Raw genomic sequence first — 22940 nt, 5'->3', positions numbered from 1 at the left:
GGATACACTCACCAGGGTTGGAATGTTCTCATGTTGCTGCTTAGCTTGAGATTTTGTAAAGAGGGAGGAGTTAAATCATACCCTACCCCTACTGAGAACAACATGAATGGCATCCCGGAAGACATTGCACTACCCTACCTTGTCAAAATCTCTTCAAGTCTAATCAAAAGTCTTTTTACCTGGCTTGACTAAACTATTTGCGTACACAGAGCGTTGCTTTGGCCATTGCTTTGCAAGCTAACTTTTTAGTATTCTGGTACCTCTCAGTGAAATCTGGATATCCTCTGGCTAACACTGCACAGAAAGTCTCTTTCTTTAACGTGACAACTGTCTACTGATGTTGAATTACAGATTGGGGGCTGCTGCTGTAACATCTGATTTGAAATAAAGAATATCTAAGCTTATCTAAGGATGCTGAATATACAGCCTCTGGTCACATGCTATAGCTACACAGCTGATTATAAAAAAATATTAATTCCATGATATTTTGGTTACCATGTTTACTTTTGGACACCTTTCTTTGTCCATTGTGTTTATTGTGAACAATATAGGACTGGCTAAAAGAAACTAGATAATAATTTGCAATTTGGATTAAGATCTGACTGGTCATTGTTTCCAGCCATGCCACTCCTATCATCTCTGTCATTGTAAGCATTAAGTAACCATGTGGCCCTACAGAGTTAAGCAGGGGACACATGATTTTGAATCTGGGAGCATGTCGAACTTAATGTCTACAAAAGCTGAATCTGATGCCTTGTGATCAATTATTAATTAGTGAAGGCTTTTCATCTCATCATTATGCCTTTTCCAACTCTATGAGGTTACTATGTAATCATTAAAAAGTAGGATGTTTAAGAATAAGGTCAACATACTGTACATCAATATGATTAATTTTAGTATAACTTATTTTGTGGTTTTAAAAGTACAGTAATATTGCTTTATGGTCATTTTGTTTTAATAATTTTGAATTTTTCTTCTGTAAAATAAGTGATAAAACATTATGCTTTTTTGCTGGAATGTCTGTTTATGGACATTTTCAGTGCAAGTTATAAACGGCATACATTGTGGATGTCCGTAGGAAAAGAGCTAGTTTGTAACCTAAGACCTGCCTTTATTTAAAATCATCAGTTTGTCGTAGGTGACCTCACCAATAGCACACGTCTCTAGAGTTCTGATGATATATCTATTGCTTAAATATTAGTAAGTTGTTAACTAATGTAAAATATTTAGGAGCTTTATGCCTTAAAATTAAGAACTTTAAGAAGTTCAGTGTTCTAATCTTAATTAGTTGACACTTTTCAGTGGAAAAAATTGTTTATTGCAAAAGCTTTTTTATAAAGAATTTTTGAAGTTTAGCACCTTGCCATGTTTTTTTCATAATAGTAATAAATTTAAAAGAATGGTTTTGGGGTTACCTGTTGTTAAAATAAAGCCGTTTAACATATTTGCTGATGATTATGCAGTTTCTAATTATTTTTAATATACCTTGTTTTCATTAATGCAGACATCAATACACTTCACAAGATTGATATCCGTACCCTTTAACGTTAATAGGAGGTTCAGAGATTCAGTAACTAACAACTGTGAATAAAGAAAAGCCTACTTGAACACTGCCTGTGGTTTTTAGTTTAAGGAAACAATGAAAAATCATTGTTTTGAGTAGGGCTGAAAAGTTGTAGTCGTGGAGTCTGAGTTGGAAGTAATTATTGGGTTACTGGAGTCTGAGTCAATACATACATCTCCAACTAAATGTGAAATGTAATATAATGTGTTAATTTCCAGTTTCACATGTACTAATTCAAATAAACTATGTTTTCTTCTAGGCTTTTGATGTTTTTTAATTAAGTTTTGGCTGTTGTTTAATGTTACTCAGTGTAACTTATTTAACAAATAATATAAAAAGCCACCATGGCATCTCTACAGTCCTAAACTTTATCAGGTTAGGGTTCTAAAAAGTACCCTGATGATTGACATTGGCAGTGATAAAATGCTTTGTATCTTGTATCTTGTGGGCTTTGTCAATATAGTAAATATACTTCCATTCAGAATTTTGGGGTCACCCATTTTTTAAAAGAAATTCATACATTTTTTTTTATCAAGGTACTATTAAAATAATATAAAAATGTAGCAAAGGTATTACCAGTGTGTATAATGACCATTACAGTTTAAAATGACAGATTTTTTAAATTTATTTATTTTTTTTTATTTTTAAATTATTCATGTATGTCTGCAAACACCCTTTTCAGAAGCAGTTCCTTCAGTATCCTTTTGGTAAATTCCCTAGGCTTATCCTTAATTAGTCATGTTTACATGCTAAGTGGTTATTGGAGAAACCTTTCTAACTTCATTAGTACCACTGAAGCCTGTTATACTGTTCACTTGTGTTGCAATGTGTTGGCTGTCCTAAAGTCAGTTCTGGGTTAAAAATTTAACCAAAGGGACACATCTTTTTTTAAGAAATGTATCTGTTGTGGTGGTGTTTTTTTTTTCTTCTTCTTCTCCCCAAAATGATGGTTATGCCATGTGACAGATTGCCATTAAAATCCTGCTGTTTAGGGTCCAATACTGTATCAGTGGCTAAAGTGATGTGTGGAGAAAGATTTGATGGATCCAATAGTCTTCTTCAAGAGATCTTTACTACTTAAGTGTTTTTTTTTTTTTCTGGAAAAATAGTATCTCTGTCCTCAGAGATGAATTGTATGACAGTAATTGTTTCATCTTAAATTCAAGACTGAGACTCTTGATGTTCCAGATAACAAAAGCTATTGAACAGTCCAGAAAAATCTGGTTTTGTATTTAGGAGTAATTTTTCTAGATTTAAAATGGGATCCCTTAAAATTCGTCACCCATTAAATATTTGTTCTTGCTGGGGCTTACCAAATTAAAAAAAAAAAAAAAAACTCAGAACAGTAGAATGGGCATAGATTAAGAAAAGTAGAGATGATTTGCTCTCTCTTCATTTCTTCCTTAAAAAAATTGATATTCTAAAATGAATGTTAAGCACCGTGTGCTCTGTGTGGTGATTTTGTATTGATTTTCCTTTATTTAAATGACAGTGATCAAAGCAGTATTAAAATATGAAATTAGGCAGGAAGGAAATATTGCCAATATAAATCCCAGTTATTTATTTTAACCTTTGGGAAAATTAATGGAATATTGTTCTTGGTAATTGCAGAGACATAATGGATAACAATGGTTTGCTAAAAGAGGAAGTGGAAGGCATGAGGCGGAAACTGGAACGTTCTGAAAAGATAAAGGAAGAAATGATAGCTTTGGAGCTTAAGAATGAAGTAAGTACTATGGAAAGATTTAATTTCATAGAAGTGGTGTGGGTAATTTTCCGGTATTTTTCTGAATCGCTTGTTTCTTCCTCTACAGCTGTTTGAGTTGCATGTTTTCATTGAGTGCAAGTTTCACTCCCTGATACATTTCTTGCTACCATATTAGGTGGGGGTTTAAATTGGAACCAGGGAAAGATATTAAAAATATGCAGCAAATTAAAAAGTGAGTGCAGCGTGTGAAATAATTTTTTGAAGCAATTTTTGCTCCTACCAACTGAAATCCAGAAACATTTTACAAACAAATGGAGCATTTTCGGAAATATACTCGTACAAGATAACATTTTACCTCATCTGAATAGAGAATATGACTTATTTTCTCTAATCAGTATCAGAATAAATTGCAAATTTAGCAGCATCACAGCACTTTTGTCGGCTAATACTAATATGTGCCCAAACTTTACACTGGCTGTTACAGACTGAAATCAAAGGTTTCTTCTTTTTGGGAGCGTATACTGTCTGCATGGCGCTGTCAGATCTAAATAGCAGCGTGGTGAGTTGCTTGCGTACTAAAGAGACTTTAGCTGCAGGTGGAAGTCCCATTTTACTTTATGGTGCCAAGCAGAGTGCAGCAGTCTATTAGCCAGTGAAAGCGCTTTGAAGAGGCTGTCTGTTGTTACGGTCCTGCCTTTGTCCAGTCCGATAGCAGTCATGGGACATTGTATCTTTGATTGCCGGTACAACAAATAGTTCTGAGTAGGCATCAGCCACAGCGCTGCTCTTGTGAAAAGAATGGAGATGCATGCCATCAACTCAGAGAGGGAGAGACAAGTTTGTTGTGCCATGTGAACGTCACTGAGAGAATAAAACTGAATAATAAAAAAACGAGCGCTAACTTTTACAAGTAGCCAACATTTACACTGGGTGTTGCAGACTAAAATCAAATGTATATTTTTATTATATTAATAATAATAATAGCAGCTGACTACTCAAAACGAGGAGCGCTTGGTCTAGAACCCAGGACCTTCAGATTATAAGGCAACAGTTCTTACCTCTGCACCATTCAAGAATACATGTAAATTCCCTATCGATTGACATTTGAGCTTGTGTTTTTAACTCCTTGACAGCCACATGTAAATCAAATGTTTTTTTTTTTTCTTTGGTTATATTCTTGAATAAAAGCGCACGTGTTTATTTGATATTTGGACTAAAGTCTTCACACATTATACACTTCATGTCATTATTAGTATAATATGTTATTAGTATAACACGAAAAAGTTTCTGCTTTTGGGATGTGTTCAGCATTTCTTGTACTTACTTTCATCCTAAACTTATCCAGATCTTTGTAGACATGGAACACACATGAAATGCATGTATTTGATATACTATATTATTTACCCTATACAACTCCCAGCTCAAGCCAAGGCTCCTTATCTGCGTGTGAGATCTGGAGAAGTTTTTGCCCGAGCTGAGCTCTGTCAAGGTGGGGGATTAGACAGCAGAATACTTGGTGCTTGTGCTTATTGACACATTTACAACACAAAAGACGCTGATGGAGGGGTGCGAAGGGAATTAAGGTGGACTGGGATTACGAGTTTTTTCATAGGCTTTAGGATTTCTAGTGTTAACCAGAATTATTAGGACACATTTGTTCATATTAATGGCATTTTTGGCCTTTCTCTCAATTATTTCTGAAGCTGTGTGCACCGTAGTAGGCAGTAAAACATGCATTATTTGTTTTCATGAAACTTTTTTTTTTTAACTTAGATAAGCAAAATAAATATTTGGATGGTAAAATTAGTTATTTTTTGCCTTTGTTATGTCTTGTGCTGTACTCAATACAGTGTCGTAATCTATACTATTATGGAGGGTTTTTTTATTTACATGTTTTCTTTTTTCATCTAAAGCAACTTTTTTTTCTTTTCCTTTGCTGTTTGAGGATGGGGACTGGTAATCTGCCAACAGCTTTTCTCAGCAAGTGACCAATATAAAAATTGTCATGGTCTTTAAAATGTTTTCCCAATGAATCAAAATGTGATTTGATGCAGTGGCTATCAAGTCACAGTAACATGGCTGATATTTTGGCTGTTCTTGTGTAATGGGGTTCATATTGCACAGGTGATGCTCTCGCTGTGAGACATTTCCTCTTCGAATATAAACTTGAGGTCTGCCCTATTATAGAGAACAAAATCAGCTTTCTTAGCCAGTAAAACCAAAAGAGAACTTAATTAGGTAAAGTAACTATTCAGGTTCCAGATTGATAACCACACTTCAACTGGAGTCTTTTTGGACTTGTCTTAATAGTAAACAAATTTTAGGGGCTAATGCATTCACTTGGTTCTTTCAAGACATATATTTAAATTAGTTAATTGTATTGAATTTACATCTAAACATGATTTTCATTTTTTATACTGTTAATGTTTGTCCATGTTTTAAATGGTTTTAGTGTAGCATATTGCAGATATGACTGCTTGCAAATTTACATCTGTTACAGTGGCTAGAAAAAACTGAATCAGTTATTTTGGATTTTATATTTGTAATTGATTTAGACAACTGTGTGAGATCTGCTTTCACTTTACTATTAAAGAGTCTTTTTTCCATTTATCAGTGTCAAAAATGCCAAGATAAATCCAATCTCATTTGACTTTGCATAACTATATAATGAGGAAACTTCCAAGTGGGTGAAAACTTTTTATTGGCCCTGTATTTAATTTATTTATTCTCTTGCATACAGTAAATTATTTAAGAATATCTGTGTTGAACTCTTATTTGTTTTTTGGAGCCATGTTGGGTCAAAGCCAAGTATGGTAGCATCAGGTTCAAAGATCAATGCTCAAAGTTGTTGGGTTTGAGCATTGAACAGCTTTGAGTGTTAAGTTTACACTGAGAAATTTATTTAAAGTTCATTTTAAAAGAAACTGAACAACTAATAAATAAGTCAAGACATCATTACTATGAACACGGAGAAAAAGCTAATAAGCTTTTAGCTCAACAAATTCACAAACAAGAAGTTCGCAATGCAATACCAGTAATCACCAACACGAATGGAGAAGAAATTATTGACCATAAAAATATAATGCACGCATTTAGAGATTATTATAAATCCTTATATTCTACTGAGCTCAAAGAAGACAACACACAATCTAATGAATTTCTGGATACATTACAGACACCACAAATAGATGCTTTAAGTGTTGAGCAACTGGATAAACCTGTGACGCTAACAGAATTACTAGATGCTATAAAGTCACTTCAAAGCGGGAAATCAGCAAGCCCTGATGGTTACCCCATAGAATTTTATAAGAAATTCTCCACTCAGCTAGCTCCCCTCTTATTGGCAACATTTACAGAAGCTAGAGACAACCAAATACTACCTCAAACATTTCGTCAAGCATTAATCACCGTTTTTCCTATACAAAATAAGGACTTGTTACAATGTGCATCATACAGACCAATTTCACTCCTGAATAATGATGTTAAGATACTCTCAAAAATTCTTGCTAGAAGGATGGAGAAAGTGCTGCCCTCGGTAATATCACAGGATCAAACTGGATTTATTAAAGGCCGACACCTATCTTCCAGTCTCTGACGCTTGTTTAATGTTATATTTTCACCAGCAAAATCAAACACCCCAGAGATATTACTATCATTAGACACAGAAAAAGCATTTGATATGATTGAATGGAACTACCTTTTCACTGCACTGGAGAAATTTGGGTTTGGCCCGAATATTTGTACATGGATCAAACTACTGTATACCAATTCAGAAGCTTCAGTTTGTATTAATAACATTTGTTCAGACTACTTTAAGCTAGAATGTGGTACCAGACAAGGATGTCCCTTGTCGCCACTGCTGTTTGCAATCGCCATTGGACCACTGGCGGTTCACTGTTGAAATTCTTATCAGATAAAGGGGATTATCAGAGAAGGACTGGAACAGAAAATTTCTCTGTATGCAGATGATATGGTTTTATATATATATCAGACCCAGAAAACACTGTCCCTGCAGTTTTAACAGCACGAACAGAATTTCAAAAAGATATCTGGTTTTAGAATTAATCTGAATAAAAGTATACTCTTTCCAGTGAATTCACAAGCATATAATATTAGATTGGACGCTCTACCCTTTACCATAGCAGATCAGTTTAAATACCTAGGGGTAAATATCACAAGTAAACATAAAGCTCTTTATCAACAAAATTTTGCCGTCTGTATGGAAAAAATTAAGCAAGACTTGCATAGATGGTCAACCCTTCATCTCACTCTAGCCGGAAGAATTAACATTGTTAAGATGAATATCCTTCCTAAACTTCTTTTTTTATTTCAAAATATTCCAATATATATCAATAATTTGTTTTTTAAACAGTTAGATTCAACAATAACCTTATTCATTTGGAACTCAAAACACCCACGTATCCGAAGAGCGACCCCACAAAGACCTCATGCAGAAGGTGACATGGCTTTACCTAATTTTCAGTTTTATTACTGGGCAGCAAACATACAAGCCATAAAAACCTGGACACAAATAAATGAACATACACAGGCTTGGTCCGCAATAGAAGTAAAATCCTGTAGTACTTCTTTATACTCCCTGCTCTGCTCTCCAATAAATGCAAGTTATCGCAAATATACTAATAACCCAATTGTGCTTTACTCAATCAGAATATGGAACCAGCTTAGAAAGCATTTTAAGATGGAAAATCTTTTATCTGTGGCACCTCTGCAAGAGAACCACCTCTTTCAACCCTCGCAAACATATCCAGTTTTTAATACCTGGAAAAGTTTTGGGATTAAAATGCTCAGAGATCTTTATATAGACAACATATTTGCATCTTTTGAACAATTCCGTTCAAAATTCAACCTCCAAGCTGCACATTTCTTTCACTATCTTCAAATTAGAAATTTTGTTAAACAGAAACTGCTCGATTTTCCTCGCCTCGTACCCTCCACAATGCTGGGAAAAAATACTGCTCAATTTCAAGGAATTAAACCCCATTTCCGCATTATATAAGATCCTATTAGAGTCCCTACCTTTCAAAGATCCAAGAGGACATTGGGAAGAAGATCTCTTAATCAATATATCAGAAAAGGAGTGGAAGGTAGCAATGCAGAGAATTCACTTGAGCTCCGTATGCGCAAAGCATAGAATTATTCAACTAAAAATTATATATCGAGCTCATCTGTCTCACTTAAAACTGTCCAAAATGTTTCCAGGGCAAGATTCAACCTGCGAACGCTGCAACCAAGCTCCTGCCTCACTGGGTCACATGTTCTGGGCCTGCACCAAACTAACATCATTTTGGACCAAAATTTTTAAGTGCCTCTCAGACAGCCTTGGTATCACAATCCCTCCTAACCCATTAACAGCTTTGTTCGGTGTTCTTCCTGACGGACTTGAAGTGGAGAAGGACAAGCTAACGGTGATTGCACTCACTACACTTTTGGCACGCAGACTTATTCTGTTAAATTGGAAGAATCCTAACTCTCCTCTGATAAGTCAGTATAGAAACTGATGTTTTATATTATTTGAAATTGGAAAAAATCAAATTCTCAGTTAGAGGATCTGTACAAAATTTTTTCAAAACCTGGCAGGATCTAATCAGTCTTATTTTAGAATAAGAGAAATAACTATTACCGCATTTAATTCCCTTCTCCATTTCTTATTTACCTATATATTTCTCCCTTTCTTTAGTTTATTGTTGCCTCATTAAAAAGCCCTAAGCAATTCTCCTTTGGCTAAGCTCTCAAGGGTGGGGTTTGATTTGTCTTCAATTTTGTTTGGTTATAAATTGATCTGTTTGTATGGAATGATTACAATAAAAATTAATAAATAAAAAAAAATAATAAAAATAAAGTTAATTTTCATTAATAGCAGAATAAAGGTTTTTGGTAAGACACAGCGAGGCTTGTGTCAGTGTTCTGGGGCTTTTTGCCCTCTGATTTATCATGTTCACCTTTCAGATTTGAAATCAAAGGTGCATTCCTACCAATACTTATTTTAATTGATTCTGTACAGATTCTGTTTTCATAGTTGTGGGTTAAAATACATCCTATTTTGCTTTCTACTGCCTTTCATGTGTAATTGCTTTGTTCAGAATATAATACCTTTAAATGTAATTAATTATGCTTGTATCTGAGCTAAACTAAATTCAGGCAGATTTGAAGTTTCCCTAAATGCTCTGTCAATCCAATCCGTGGTGAAGAATATTTACTCCTCAATAAGGCTTATAAGCCAAACAATGACCAAAAATGAGATACAAAGTGAACAGTGGTGTGTTTTATTTTTTTTAAATTAAAAAAAAAAATTGATACATTTTTTGTACATATTCTCTCAGTATTTTGCTTAGTACTGCTCAGATACCATAAACATGTTTGGGCACACAATGATAAAACAAGCCACTTTTTTTTTGTGTTTTGTAAGATACAGCAGCTAATGAAAGACTTTGAGCATCGACTATGATGGGTACACCAAAAAAATGTTCCACAGTTCTAGTATATTTGTTTTTAAGAATTTTAGTGAGATTTGTGAAATTCAAAGCAAAATTAGTTCAGTCAAATCGAAGAGAAACATTGATATTACACGTAAAAAATACCTTCTTGCTTATTTTCAATTTTCACTTAAATCTGACATTTGTTTAAGTTTCTGCATGTTTTTCTATATCTGCATGGCATACATCAGTACATACATTATATATGGTAGTGTATATGTTAGCATACACATACATGGTCAGAAAACTTTATGCCTCTGTACTTTTACATTTGCATGGAAGCAATCAATCCAATCTGTTTTTCCAAATGCTACATCAGAACTTAGGCTCAGAGTTAGAAATTTTCCATAAATATGCTACCTTATGGGGGTAAAAAAAAACAAAAAAACTTCCATTATCTATGCAGCTACTGTATGTAAACAAACATTCTGTTCTAGCTAAGCATACACATATGTGACTTTAACTTTGTAGGATTGGCTGTTACAAAAGATGTATATTAAACAAGGGGGTTATTGCATATTGGCTAACTACTGTAAATCATATCATATATACATATAAAACGGCTTTATATTGGCATGTTACTGACAAGTCTGTGTACAAGTTTACAGTGATTCCAATGTCACATGGACGCAACTTTCCTTTTACTAGTGAGATGATGTGTATTTTCTCTTAACATTTATTTAATCTGTCTGCTAAACTTTACTTCCCAGTAACACTGAACATATAATAATTTCATCATTGTGACTTTTTCTAAAAGTTTTTTTTTTTTATAGGATTGTTTGCACATTGTTCAAAACATTTTTTTATTACTCATTATTTGGATTATCAAAACAAATTCTGCAATAAACTTTTTCATTTATGTATTTTTTCCATTAATGTTCTGAATCTTAAAGTTGCTTTATATGATTGATTTAATTCGCATTTAAAATGTTTAAAATGTGATATTCATTACATTAAGAACTCCTGAGATGATCTTTTATTTTGTACAGAATTAAAAGAAATTATTATTTTTTTAAACAAAGAATCTGCCTCCCAACTGATGACTTTGAATAATGGCTGTCATTTTTTGACTCTGATATTACATACTGTAAAACTGTTTTGACAGCATTTCACTTATTTAGCATACTGTTTTGTTCATGATTTTCTTGGAGAAATATGAATTGAGGTCTGAATGGATTCATCCCCCTAGCAACAGCAGGTTTCTAAAGCAGTTACTATTTGGTATCAAAGTATACAGTACATGACTTGTATTTGCTTTAAATGCTGTCAATGAGCAAGTAAATAGCATAATATTACAAAAATACTTGCATCATTAGTGGGGAAAAAAATTCATACTGAAGTAAAATATCTTTAGTTGATATTTCTATAAACCAGTGCTCACCCTACAACTAACAAGTATTTAAGATCCTGAAATGTGTGTATTTTCTTGTGTACAATGAATGGCCTAAAATGATGCAAAGGTAAACTGTCAGAGGTTTAAATTAAAAGTTTAGGTTAGCAAAAACTGAAAAAATATCAGAATATTACAAATGGGCCTCCTTCAGGGAACAACTAATAGGTTACATTCTACAGATGTTCTGCAGCAATTCAAGTAAATTAAACCTTGCAAGTTGAAGCAAACCGTTTGCGCAGGTGTCCCAACTTCTGTTGATTACTTAAAAACCATCTGTCTGCCTTAAAACAGAGTTGGAACAGACTGTGTTACTACACCCTTTAAAGTACTACTTGGACAACATTCAAATGATAATAGCAAAAAAATGTCAATCAAGAAATGAAATGAGACAGAGAATTATTACCTTTACAAGTGTAGGCCTTTCACTTGGAGAAACTGCAAAACAAAAAATCCAAGTGAGTATGGTGGTGGCCTACTCAATCCAAAGGCAATTGGAAACTGGAAGAAGCTTCTATAGGAAGAGATTTGGCAGACCCAAAGTCACAACCCAATCAGAAGACAAGTTTCTGAGGGTCACCAGCTTGTGTGATAGGCGCCTCACAGCATAACCGCTTCAAGCACAGCTTAACAGTAGGCGAAAAAAAAAAAAAAGCAAGTCTCGGTGTCTACTGTGAAAAGGAGACTTTGTGCTGCAGGTTTGACAGGGTGGATGATAGTAAGAAAGCCATTCTTTATAGAACAAAATAGGGCCTTGAAATATTGGCTATGGGCTACTGCAGACTGGACAAAGTCTCCTCTTCACAGTAGAAACTGAGACTTGCTCTTTTTGACCACTGTTAAGCTGTGCTTGAAGCTGTTCTTGAAGCTCACTACCTCAAATATCTAAAATTAGAATGAGGTGCATCTGATCTGGGAGGATCTTGGTGGAATCTGTCTTCTTTAAACCTCAGTGTTTGCACTTTGTTGAGGTTTGCTTGTTGTTGTTTTAAAGTGTATGTTACCACTATGCATTGATTGTAGGAGCATTCTGAGGCCTTCAGGAAGAAGGTGATAGGTGCCTATGAATCTGGGAAGAGTTTTCAAAAGATCTCCAAACAACTGTAAATAAATTCAAGTGGGGAAGGTTTCAAACAACTGCCAACTTGTCCAGGCCAGGCTTTCCCAGCAATGTTCATCATGGGAAATACCGGTAGCCCTTGTTGTAGCTGATCTCAAAATTGCACGAGTCTGTCATTAGAAAGTGTTGGGAAAGGGAGCTTTAAACATGGCACAATTGGTGGAGATCTTCAAAAACAAGCCAAGGAGCAGGCCGGAGGCTTCCCTGGCAAGCCCAGAACAGGGTCACCCAATCAAGCTTACTTAAGGGATGTCTAGAATAACTCGCTGCTGAGTAGAGAGAAACGAACCTTAAGTTGTTTTTTATTTATACTTTGAATAATGAAAAATGTATTTCACGGAGGTTATGAATAAGAGTGTTGACCAGGCTACCCTTCAACCTGAAGCAATCTACAGCTATTTGTCACTACCAGCTGGTAGTGTTACTAGATGAATTTTGCACTCTAACTACCTTTTTCCAGTTCTGGAGCAGCAATTGCTTTATTTAGAGCTCTTTGTGCTAAGGTGGAGAGTGAGTCTTACAAGCCAAAGATAGAATCACTTTTTGATCATTGGTACCTGTTCTTTATTTTAACTGGCAATTTATGTCTACAGATGTGTATAATAAATGAATTTGAGCCCGGGTTTGCTTCTGCTTTATCACAGTAGACATTTTGCAATGGTCACGATATTACTTTTGCTGTACCTTTCTGTTGGTTAGGTTAAAGAGAACTGTAAGATGTAGCCCCCATAACACCTGATGTTTAAAGTGTTTCAAAATCCATTCCAAAGTACAATATACTTTTATCAGAGAAACACGTTCCGATTTGGAGGCAATAATTCTGACCATATCACTTGTTTTAGGGTAAACCTTATGCCGTAATTGTGTGAGGCTTATAAAACAACAGAGATGTCTCCAAACCTAGGATTCTTGAAGTTCATAATCTTAAAGGAATACTCCACTCAGTAATACACATACAAACAGCAGATTCAGAAAGCATTCAGACCTTTTTAAATTTATTCCATTTTGCTGAAGCCTTGTGCTAAAATCATTTAAGTTAATATTTTCCTATATCAAGCAACATGCAATACCCTAGAATGACAAAAGGAAAACAGGATTTTAGAAATGTTTGCAACAATTATGGATTGTTGAAAAGAACAAGTTGTATTTCTGTGTTTTTAAAGTTTATCGATATGTTCATGGTGCTACAAAAGATTTATGGATATTCTGTGTATACTGTGTTTTTATGTGTATACTGTGTTTATCATATGTGTGTGTTCTTATGTGTACATATTTTAAACATTTGTTCAATTACATATTGGCTAATCAAAGATAAGCAGTATTTGATAATCTTACTTTTAAAAAATGCTTAGTTATATTATTTATTACTCACAAAAAGTAGCTAAATATGTTATATAGATATTTTATAAAATGTAATGTGTTGAAGTGTGTTGCTTTTTAATGAAAAACTGCACATTTGCCTGATCATCATTTTGTTATTAAATCATACGCCCATATATGAACCTTCAAGAACCAGAAACACAGCCAAAATTTTAATTTTTTCAGTTTTTTTATAAATGTTTAGTCCTTCATGTACTGTGAAGTAAATAACATCCATCCCTTTTTCCATTTCCAATGTGAGCCTTTAAAGTTTAACTGTATGAACACTTGCTACAGCACCACCAGATCACACTGATTCAATGTATCTATTGCAAATAACTGGATGAAAATTAAACTGGCTGTTTATTAATAGATTTCTGTTACTGGATTGCACACAGCACTTTTTTCTTTTTGAGTATATAATTGAGCCCTGTAAAGGACCAGCATACTGTTCACCATATTTGCTTCTTGCTTTACACCCAGTGCTGCTGCAATAGTCATTGGCTCCCTGTGACCCTAAACTTGTCCGATTTTAATTCACTTCTCCGCACATGCAGGATTAAAAGTATGCGTATAACTTTTGTTCAGTTCAAGTGCTTAACCTTTTCCTCAGATTCATCAGATGGCTTGGATTCATGTATGCACGAAGATACTGAGAGCAGCAGACAACAATTTTTGTGATGAAAAGCAGTGCTGTTGAGAAATAAGTGTTTGTTTTTTTTTTTTTGGTGTGGCATGAATAAGCTTCCGCAGTAATGCATATTGTGTTTTTAATAATGCAGGTATTTTTGTTTCATTACAAAAGCAGTGTGTTCACTTACTTGTTACTTTAAATAGTAATCTGACTATGTGACACACATTACTTTTCATGTGTTAAACCCAACACTGTATTTAGTTTTTTTTTTTTTCTGTTTCTTTATGCCTGTACTTGTATGAAATATTTTGATCATCTGTGCACTGGTCTCTCAATAAGTTACACAACTGAGTGCCATTTATACTTATTTCTAGGCGTGCTTCTAATTTAATAAATACATTAATAATTATAAAAAAATTCACTGAAAAATCCCCATTATTGAAAATGTTTTGGCCACAACCGTGATGTAAAAAGTCACTTTTATTGGAATATTGAAAATTTTAATAGTATCTGCTGAAAACATTTTATAATTGCGAAAGACCAGACAGACACTGAGGCTCACGATGTCCAAACACGCACTATTTATTTTAATTAATCAAGTACACACAATACTGTGCACAAACCACAAGCTCAGTCCTTTGTGCTTCTCTTCAGCCGCCTCCACTCCTCTCCCGCAAGCTCAGTCTTTTCCCTCCTGACTCCGGTTTCTCGAATGGAGTGTGGCAGCCCCTTTTATCCTGCCCCGGATGTGCTCCAGGTGCCCTGTGATAGTCTTCCGGCAGCACTTCCTAGTGTGACGGAAGTGCTTCCCTTGTACCCGGAAGCACTCCTGACATACTTGGTTCCTGTTCTGGCAGCACTTCCTGGTGTGGCGGAAGTTCTTTTGTCCCGGGCTGAGGAACCATCCAGGCGCCCTCTAGTGGTGGCCACGGACCCCCAAAGGGTTGAGCTTTCATGCTCCGTATCCGTGGCTCCTAATGGAATTCAGGAGGGCTGCCCTTTTGTGCCCAAGGGAGATATTCCCCCTCTCCTGGTCCTTCCCTGCTCCAAGCGTCCCGGTGGGGCAAGGTCCCTGCTCGTCTGCCACAATATATGTATATAATTTTCTGATTTCACAAGTGTGTAAAACTATTAAGCTTGTCTTTCTTTAAAGAACTGAATGTTTTGTATTATGTTGTTCTCATGAAACTGTTTCATCCTGTAACATAACTGCTTTGTTTAACTTTTTTTTTTTTAAGAAACTAGTTGCCAAACTTCAAGCTTGGGAGGATCTGGAACAAGCTACAGGATTGGGCATCAGGTAGGAAACCATACAACCATGAAGTATCAGCTTAAGTTTTTTTTAATTGGTCTAATAGCATTTATCATTTGGTGTAAATTTTTTTTCTTACTTTTGGTAACTAAGGATATTTACATTATACTTAGTTTTGCTGCTTAGCTGCCATATTAAATGCCTGTAATTTATAAAAAATGTTAATGCCTTATTATTTCTTTATTATTCATATTTTCCCTTTGCAGTCATTTTTTGATTGTTATTGGTTTCTTGAGCAATTTTAATTACTTTTTTAGGGTTTGGTTTTGACTTTTTGACTCCTTTCTCGTTTCAGTTTTGTTTTGTTCACATATTATTTGCCTTTTACGCTGACCAGATTTTGCTCTCCTCAGCTTAAAATATTCTTTGCGTTACACTTGGGGGTGGAAAAACAAAACAAAAAAAGTTTTAAGTGTTTACTTATATTGCTTTCTTTGAATGTTAGATTAACCTATATGGCTTTGAAGTTTGTGAGAGAATTACTGACTGAGAAGCCCACTTGTCCATAAGGAGTTTGTTCAAGCGCTTTACAGACAGTGACCAAGCTGGAATGTATACCTAAATAGTTGGAGTAGTGAGGTAGCAGTCCAATCCACTATGGCATCTTGCTACTCAAAACAGATTAGCAAATTAAATGAGTTGTTTAATTCCCGCTATATCTGTTTCTGAAAGGATGAATACTAGTTAACCTGAACCACCTATATCGCCTGACCAGCTTTTCTAATAAAGTGAGAATTTATGATGCAATAATGTAAGATTGAATATATCTGAATAATTTTGTTTAACTGTTGTATAACAAAGATATAAAGCATTTTGGACTTCCCTTTGATAGTCTTCTAAAACAGTTTTACATTAGACAATTAATTTATTAAGAGTTTATCATTACTACGCAATATGCACCATTACTAACATAATTCCTTTTGGCATACTCTGGCTATTTACCAGACAATTTAGCCCAGCAGTAATGGGTTGACTCATGATTTCTATTTTTTTGATTGCCATATATATGGAAGTGTGTCAGAAAGAGTGTCCGGAGGTAAGACTTGACTTTTACTTATTCATGTCATCTCTTGCCTGTTTAAAACCATTTTGTATCCAATGATGACTACTCTAGTTCCCGAAGAGAAGTCTCTGAATTTAATCAAAGAAAATTAAACATTACAGGAGAAGTAGTCTAGCTCTTCACTAATGGTAAGGCCTTCAAGTATTATTTATTTATTTTTGTTCTTTATTTCGCCTTATACAATTTCTCGTATTAGGAATTTGTTAGTTTTTGCATACCCCTTGGGGTCAGAGCGCAGGGTAAGCCATTGTACAGCGCCCCTGGAGCAATTACAGGTTAAGGGTCTTGCTCAAGGGCCCAGCAGAGTAGGATCTCTTTTGGCAGTGACGGGGATTTGAACCGGCAACCTTCGGGATACCAGCGCAGATCCTTAGCCTCAGAGCCAAGTAATGTAGAACTAAAGACCGAAATAGATGTACAGATTTCTGTTTTAGATGGAAAATGTATGCATCTTGTGGTATTGGACCAAGTTTCACAAACAGATTAATTGTAAAATCTTAACCCTGATTTTTGCTGTTAAACTTTGAGCTTTGAATAGTGAATTAGATACTTAAGGCTGGCACACACAGCTTTTAATAATTCAGTACACAAAGTTTCCAGCAACGCACAAAGAAGCGTGTTAAGAAATACACACTACATGCCTCTTGACGAATGTTTACAAAGGATTAACAGCACAATGTCCCTACTTGTGCAAATCACTTATTAAAACTTGTGATGTCAAGGAGGCTCATAGGTGAATGCTTTGAAAATTGACATTATAGTGACCCAGTTAGTTTGCTGCATTCCTACTCCTCACAAAATTTATTTCCTGTCATGTTAACCAAAAATATTCATATTAAAAATAAGTATACCTTATATTGAAATATATTCTGACATATGTTAAACAATCTAGGTGCTACAAATTGTACTGTAAATGCTTTTTTATATTGTAATTGTAATATTTTTACTTTTTTACTCACTGTGCATCTGAAAACCCTGATGTACCTATGACTTGAGCACATAACAGCAGAAGAATAAAACTGAACTGTAGCCTTCAAACGAATGTGACACTTAAAAACACAGCCCTTCATGAGAATGGAATTCTCTGGGTACACAAAGAGAAGAGATCAGAAAAAAAGTGAAATAGTGGTGCAGTTCAGCCTGTCTCCCTGTAATACACCCAGTTACAATAGCAAGTTATGGCAAAAAAATGTTAAACAGTTATTAATTCATCTTCCTTTTTTATATCTATTTTAAAAAAATTCCAGCAAGTGGTTTATGGATTAAGCATACAGCATACTTTGCAGCAAGAGAAGCCTGATGATTTCTGTAGACCGGGGCTGATGCTTAATGAATATCGTATGGGGATTAACTAAACTCCATTTCTGTTTTTTCTCCACTTTAAAAGTAGATTGAAAACGTAATATACTGTACTGCATTATGCCATATTGTTTTAGTCATTGTGAGTCAAGTCAGCAGTTCAAAATTGTTGGTTGGCTGAGCCTGAGGTAACTGAAATGAACACTGCTAACGATTAAAATGTTATTTAACTTGGTCATTTTTAAGCTGCTATAATAACAAAGTGAAAATAAAAAATATAGGAGTTATGTTCTGTTGTCATTAATGACAAAGAAATTCAGCTTTTGATTTTTGTGATGGATGCTTAAAGTTATAGTATAAGGTAGCAGTTAGTCAGATATATATTTATATACATATACAGTGATCCCTCGCTATATCGCGCTTCGCCTTTCGCGGCTTCACTCCATCACGGATTTTATATGTAAGCATATTTGAATATATATCGCGGATTTTTTGCTGGTTCGCGGATTTCTGCGGACAGTGGGTCTTTTAATTTCTGGTACATGCTTCCTCAGTTGGTTTGCCCAGTTGATTTCATACAAGGGACGCTATTGGCAGATGGCTGAGAAGCTAGATTGCTTACTTTTCTCTCTCTCTTGCGCTGACTTTCTCTGATCCTGACGTATGGGGATTGAGCAGGGGGGCTGTTCGCACACCTAGACGATACGGACGCTCATCTAAAAATGCTGAAAGATTATCTTCACGTTGCTATCTTTTGTGCAGCTGCTTCCTGAAACGACATGCTGCACGGTGCTTCGCATACTTAAAAGCTCGAAGGGCACGTATTGATTTTTGACTGAAAAACAAACTCTCTCTCTCTCTCTCTCTCTATCTCTCTCTCTCTCTCCCTGCTCCTGACGGAGGGGGTGTGAGCTGCCGCCTTCAACAGCTTTGTGCCGCGGTGCTTCGCATACTTAAAAGCCAAACAGCCCTATTGATTTGTTTGCTAGAGATTGTTTTCTCTATCTATGTGACATTCTGTGCTCCTGACACGCACTCCTTTGAAGAGGAAGATATGTTTGCATTCTTTTAATTGTGAGACAGAACTGTCATCTCTGTCTTGTCATGGAGCACAGTTTAAACTTTTGAAAAAGAGACAAATGTTTGTTTGCAGTGTTTGAATAACGTTCCTGTCTCTCTACAACCTCCTGTGTTTCTGCGCAAATCTGTGACCCAAGCATGACAATATAAAAATAACCATATAAACATATGGTTTCTACTTCGCGGATTTTCTTATTCGCGGGTGGCTCTGGAACGCAACCCCCGCGATGGAGGAGGGATTACTGTACATTGTTTATCTCTTCTTTCTGTTGCCAGCTGTTTGCAGTTCTTTTCACTGGTGGTTTATCCTGTCATTTCTGTTAGTTTTTTGTAATTTTTTGTTTTTATTGAAGCAAACATTTGTGTCTTGATTTTATTTCTGTCTTGGACCTGATCCTTTTGCTTTAGTTTCTGGTTGATTAGGTATATTCAACAATGGATGAATGGTCAGATGGTTAGGAATCATTATTTAAGAAAAAAATGAGATACATTTCTGGGCTGTTATTAGTTTTACATAAGACTACAAAGTCAAAAACATTAGCAAATACCTTTTGATGGATACTTAGCACCATCTGTTGTAGCACAGGAATTTTTAAATATTTTTTATTTATTGTAGAATACTGAGAGTTTTGATGGTCATTTCTCTGTGGGGATGTAAATAGAACTGTTTGCCTTCAGATACATTGCCAAAAACTCCACCTTATTTTAAGAATTAACATTTTACCTCAGTAAGGAGTAAACTCTTGAACATTACAGACTGTTAAAATGAGATATAAAATGACTTGACTCCCGAAATTGCTAATGTAGATTAGTTGAGGAATTTGGGGGAAAAACATGTTATAGATGCCTTCATATTTTTAATAAATTAATTTTAATTAATTCAATTAATGTACAAAATTTTAGTCCATTCACCCAGCCATCTGTTTTCTAATGCACTTATCCACTTGAGAGTTGCAGGAAGTCTGTGTTTAACCTGTGGAGCATAGGGCACTAGGTGGGGGAAAAAGCTGGACAGGGCATATTTATTGCCTTACTTATACAAACTGAGGAAATATTTTGAGTTGCCAATTAACCCAATGCATGTGTCGTTTGGATGTAAACAGAAAACTGCAGTAACTGTTGGAATAATGCATATATTTATACGTTTATGTAACATTGGAAAAATTGACTTTGTCCTTGTGTCAAATCACCTCCGTGATTTGAATCTGTGTAGACTGTGATTCTGTGTGACACATACTTAATTAAACTGATACTTAGAACATGCTCTAGAGCAGGGGTGGCCAGCTCCAATCTTTAGTTAGTGACAAGTTTTTGCTTCTAATTAACTTTATTTTATTTATTGATCTGCTATTTAAGACTCAGACCCTTTAAATCTGGGCTGAGCAATGTCCAGGATTGGAGTTGGTCACCACTGCTCTACAGTGTTTGACTCAGCCAGTCACAAGCATTTGCAGTGATTGGTAGGGTCTCATACAGGAATGAAACACATTTTGTTACAAGTGACAAAAGAGAGTTAAATGAAAATGAGTTTTAAAAAAAATAAAAAACAAAAAAAAAACGGTAAAATGCACCAAAAGGTTTGGTAGTAAAAAAAAATTGTTTAATATTTTAACTTAGCACAAAGAGTTTGGTAAGGACACATCTAGACTTAGTTTCATTTTCATCAAGCGTCCATCTCAGTTGTTTTTGTAATAAAAAAAAAAATCTTATAAGGAAAACAGTTATATGCATAAGTTACTGATACTCACTTTCAGTTTGCAAAATCAATTGGTGTTATGCTCACAGTGTGTCCTGTCATGTGGAGCGTTTGGTTAATCAAATGCATTTTGAGAGAAGTGGTGCTATTTTGGCAAAACCTTTGCCTATATTCCTCCAACATAACCTCAAATTGTTTTATTGTGCACCATTTAATTCCCAGTTAAATCTGAAATTATTAAAGGTGTGCCCCATATGTATGTTGTGTGGTGAACAGAAAAAAACACCTATGTAAAAGAAGCCGAATATTAGTACCACATCCTGTATTTTCTGTGTGGGGAAAAATTTCCAGAATACCCATCACCTCGACGTGTTTAGTGCACACCTCAGTAGTGTGTGCCAGGACAGAGTGATGGCAACTACTACAGTGGAGGACAACCAATATACTATTTTATTAAATTTGGTCAACATTTGAATAAACTAATGTTGGAAATATTTAGTGTGGTGTAATTTCTTGTTTGTTTTAATAATGTGTATTGTTACAAAAAATTTTTTAAAGCCTTAAACTTCATCTTATTCTTCTTATAAGTAATATTGCATGTGCAGCATTTGTAAACATGGCATTAAATTCAGTATGTAGTAATACATTTAAAATATCAATTTGCTTAAGAAAAATCTAAATGTATTTCCTACAGGAAAATTAGCATCTTACTTAATATTTCATTTCATACTCTCTTGGTGTCCTTCATGAACTGGATGAAGACTCCTGTGCATACTGTATACTCAAATCAACAGCTTGTAAAACAATTATTTGAGACTGCGCTTGGCTTTGAGGCTGCATGGCAGTATTAATGTGAATGTCGCAATTTTGTAGTGTAATGCATAGCAAGGTTTTTTTTATTATATATACAGTAAATGTTTTAATTGGAAAGATAAATAATTCTTTCTGAATTTAAAAATTCTTCCTTATTTGGTTTTCCACTAGATGTAGCCCTTGAGTTATAATCTCTGTGATACTGGTGTAGTTGTCATTTCCTGTGCAATTCTTGTTTTTCCTATGTTTAGTCATTTTAGAATTTACTACTACATTTCTTTTTTAACTGTATTCCTATCACTTTTATTAAATATTTATTATTTAATTTTATTTTTTTTTGTAATTATTTGACAGTATATATAATTACAATGTATTTTTTCACCATTTTGATCTGAATAATGGGTTGAATGCAAGTCAAGAATTTGGTGTGCCTGACAAATGGGGAAAATAGTTGTACAATGGAAAAAGAAAACACTTTGTGAAATATATGCATGTAGAAATTAGATGATTAACATGATGATTTTACATTCCCACAGGTAAAAGATACTACAGGTGATTTAGTTTTGTGAGCTTGTTTTTATACCTTTTTCATACTGAAATGCTTTAGTCAAAGAGTATATTGATTCCTTTAAAAAATGTGTGCAATGAAATATGAGACCAATTCATAATTCACATAAAGGATTCACTGTGTTACCTAGCAAAATAACTGAAAACAAGTAAAGACCGTAAACAGAAAAAGAACAAAAGCAGTAAGCCTCTTTGTAAATAAAATATGTACACAGCAATGTATGCAATATAAAGCACATTAAGTGGATACAAAAACTATTAAATTATTGTAATTAATTCCAGAACGTTTATGTATATAATGTTTTCATCCCCAGTTATCACTGAATGCATCCCAGCATTTCTCTTACTAGTAACCTTGTACTATATTGTATACATGTGTTTAACAGTAAAGTGCTGCTTTTTTATTTTAAGTATCTTTTGTGTTTTGGAGTGGTTCCATTGAATACAAGATTTAGTATCTTAATTTTATTAATTAATTGTCTCCTCAGGCTAAGCTCGTATACGTTTTGTGTTAAATATGCCCTTCAAAATAAGATCTAGTTAATATCCTTTTTAAAATCTTATTAAAAATAAAATTGAGTTTTTTGAAGTCTGATTATCCCATGAAATGGAATTTTTAAACCTAATTATGACTGGATTTGCATACATTTACAGACACCATTGAAAGGTAGTTTTAATAAATTTATTAATGGAATCCGCTTTCTCATTTTCCGTAGGGTATCTGGCTATTATATAAAGAATTTGTATGTGTTTTTGTTTGTGAGATTATTTTTAATAGGAATGTTTTTCTTTCTTTTTCTTTCAAGTAGTGTTTTTTTCTTTTCTTTTCAGGAATTAGTTC

The 22940-nt window shown here is 34.6% G+C and overlaps 1 protein-coding gene across 1 annotated transcript in view; it reads left to right on the top strand.

Annotated features, from left to right (window-relative positions):
• The window catches only part of mad1l1 (mitotic arrest deficient 1 like 1), a 936602-nt gene that overhangs the window by 56682 nt on the left and 856980 nt on the right, over window positions 1-22940 (top strand). Inside the window, exons 8-9 of the mRNA XM_051933631.1 lie at window positions 3176-3290; window positions 15508-15569. Coding sequence (XP_051789591.1) covers window positions 3176-3290; window positions 15508-15569 — 177 coding nt within the window. The remainder of the gene's footprint in view (window positions 1-3175; window positions 3291-15507; window positions 15570-22940) is intronic.

Source organism: Erpetoichthys calabaricus, chromosome 11 (assembly GCF_900747795.2).
Source record: "Erpetoichthys calabaricus chromosome 11, fErpCal1.3, whole genome shotgun sequence".
In the NCBI taxonomy this organism is placed as follows: domain Eukaryota; kingdom Metazoa; phylum Chordata; class Cladistia; order Polypteriformes; family Polypteridae; genus Erpetoichthys; species Erpetoichthys calabaricus.
Note: the sequence above shows the minus strand (reverse complement) of the source record. Positions and strands in the feature narration are given on the sequence as shown.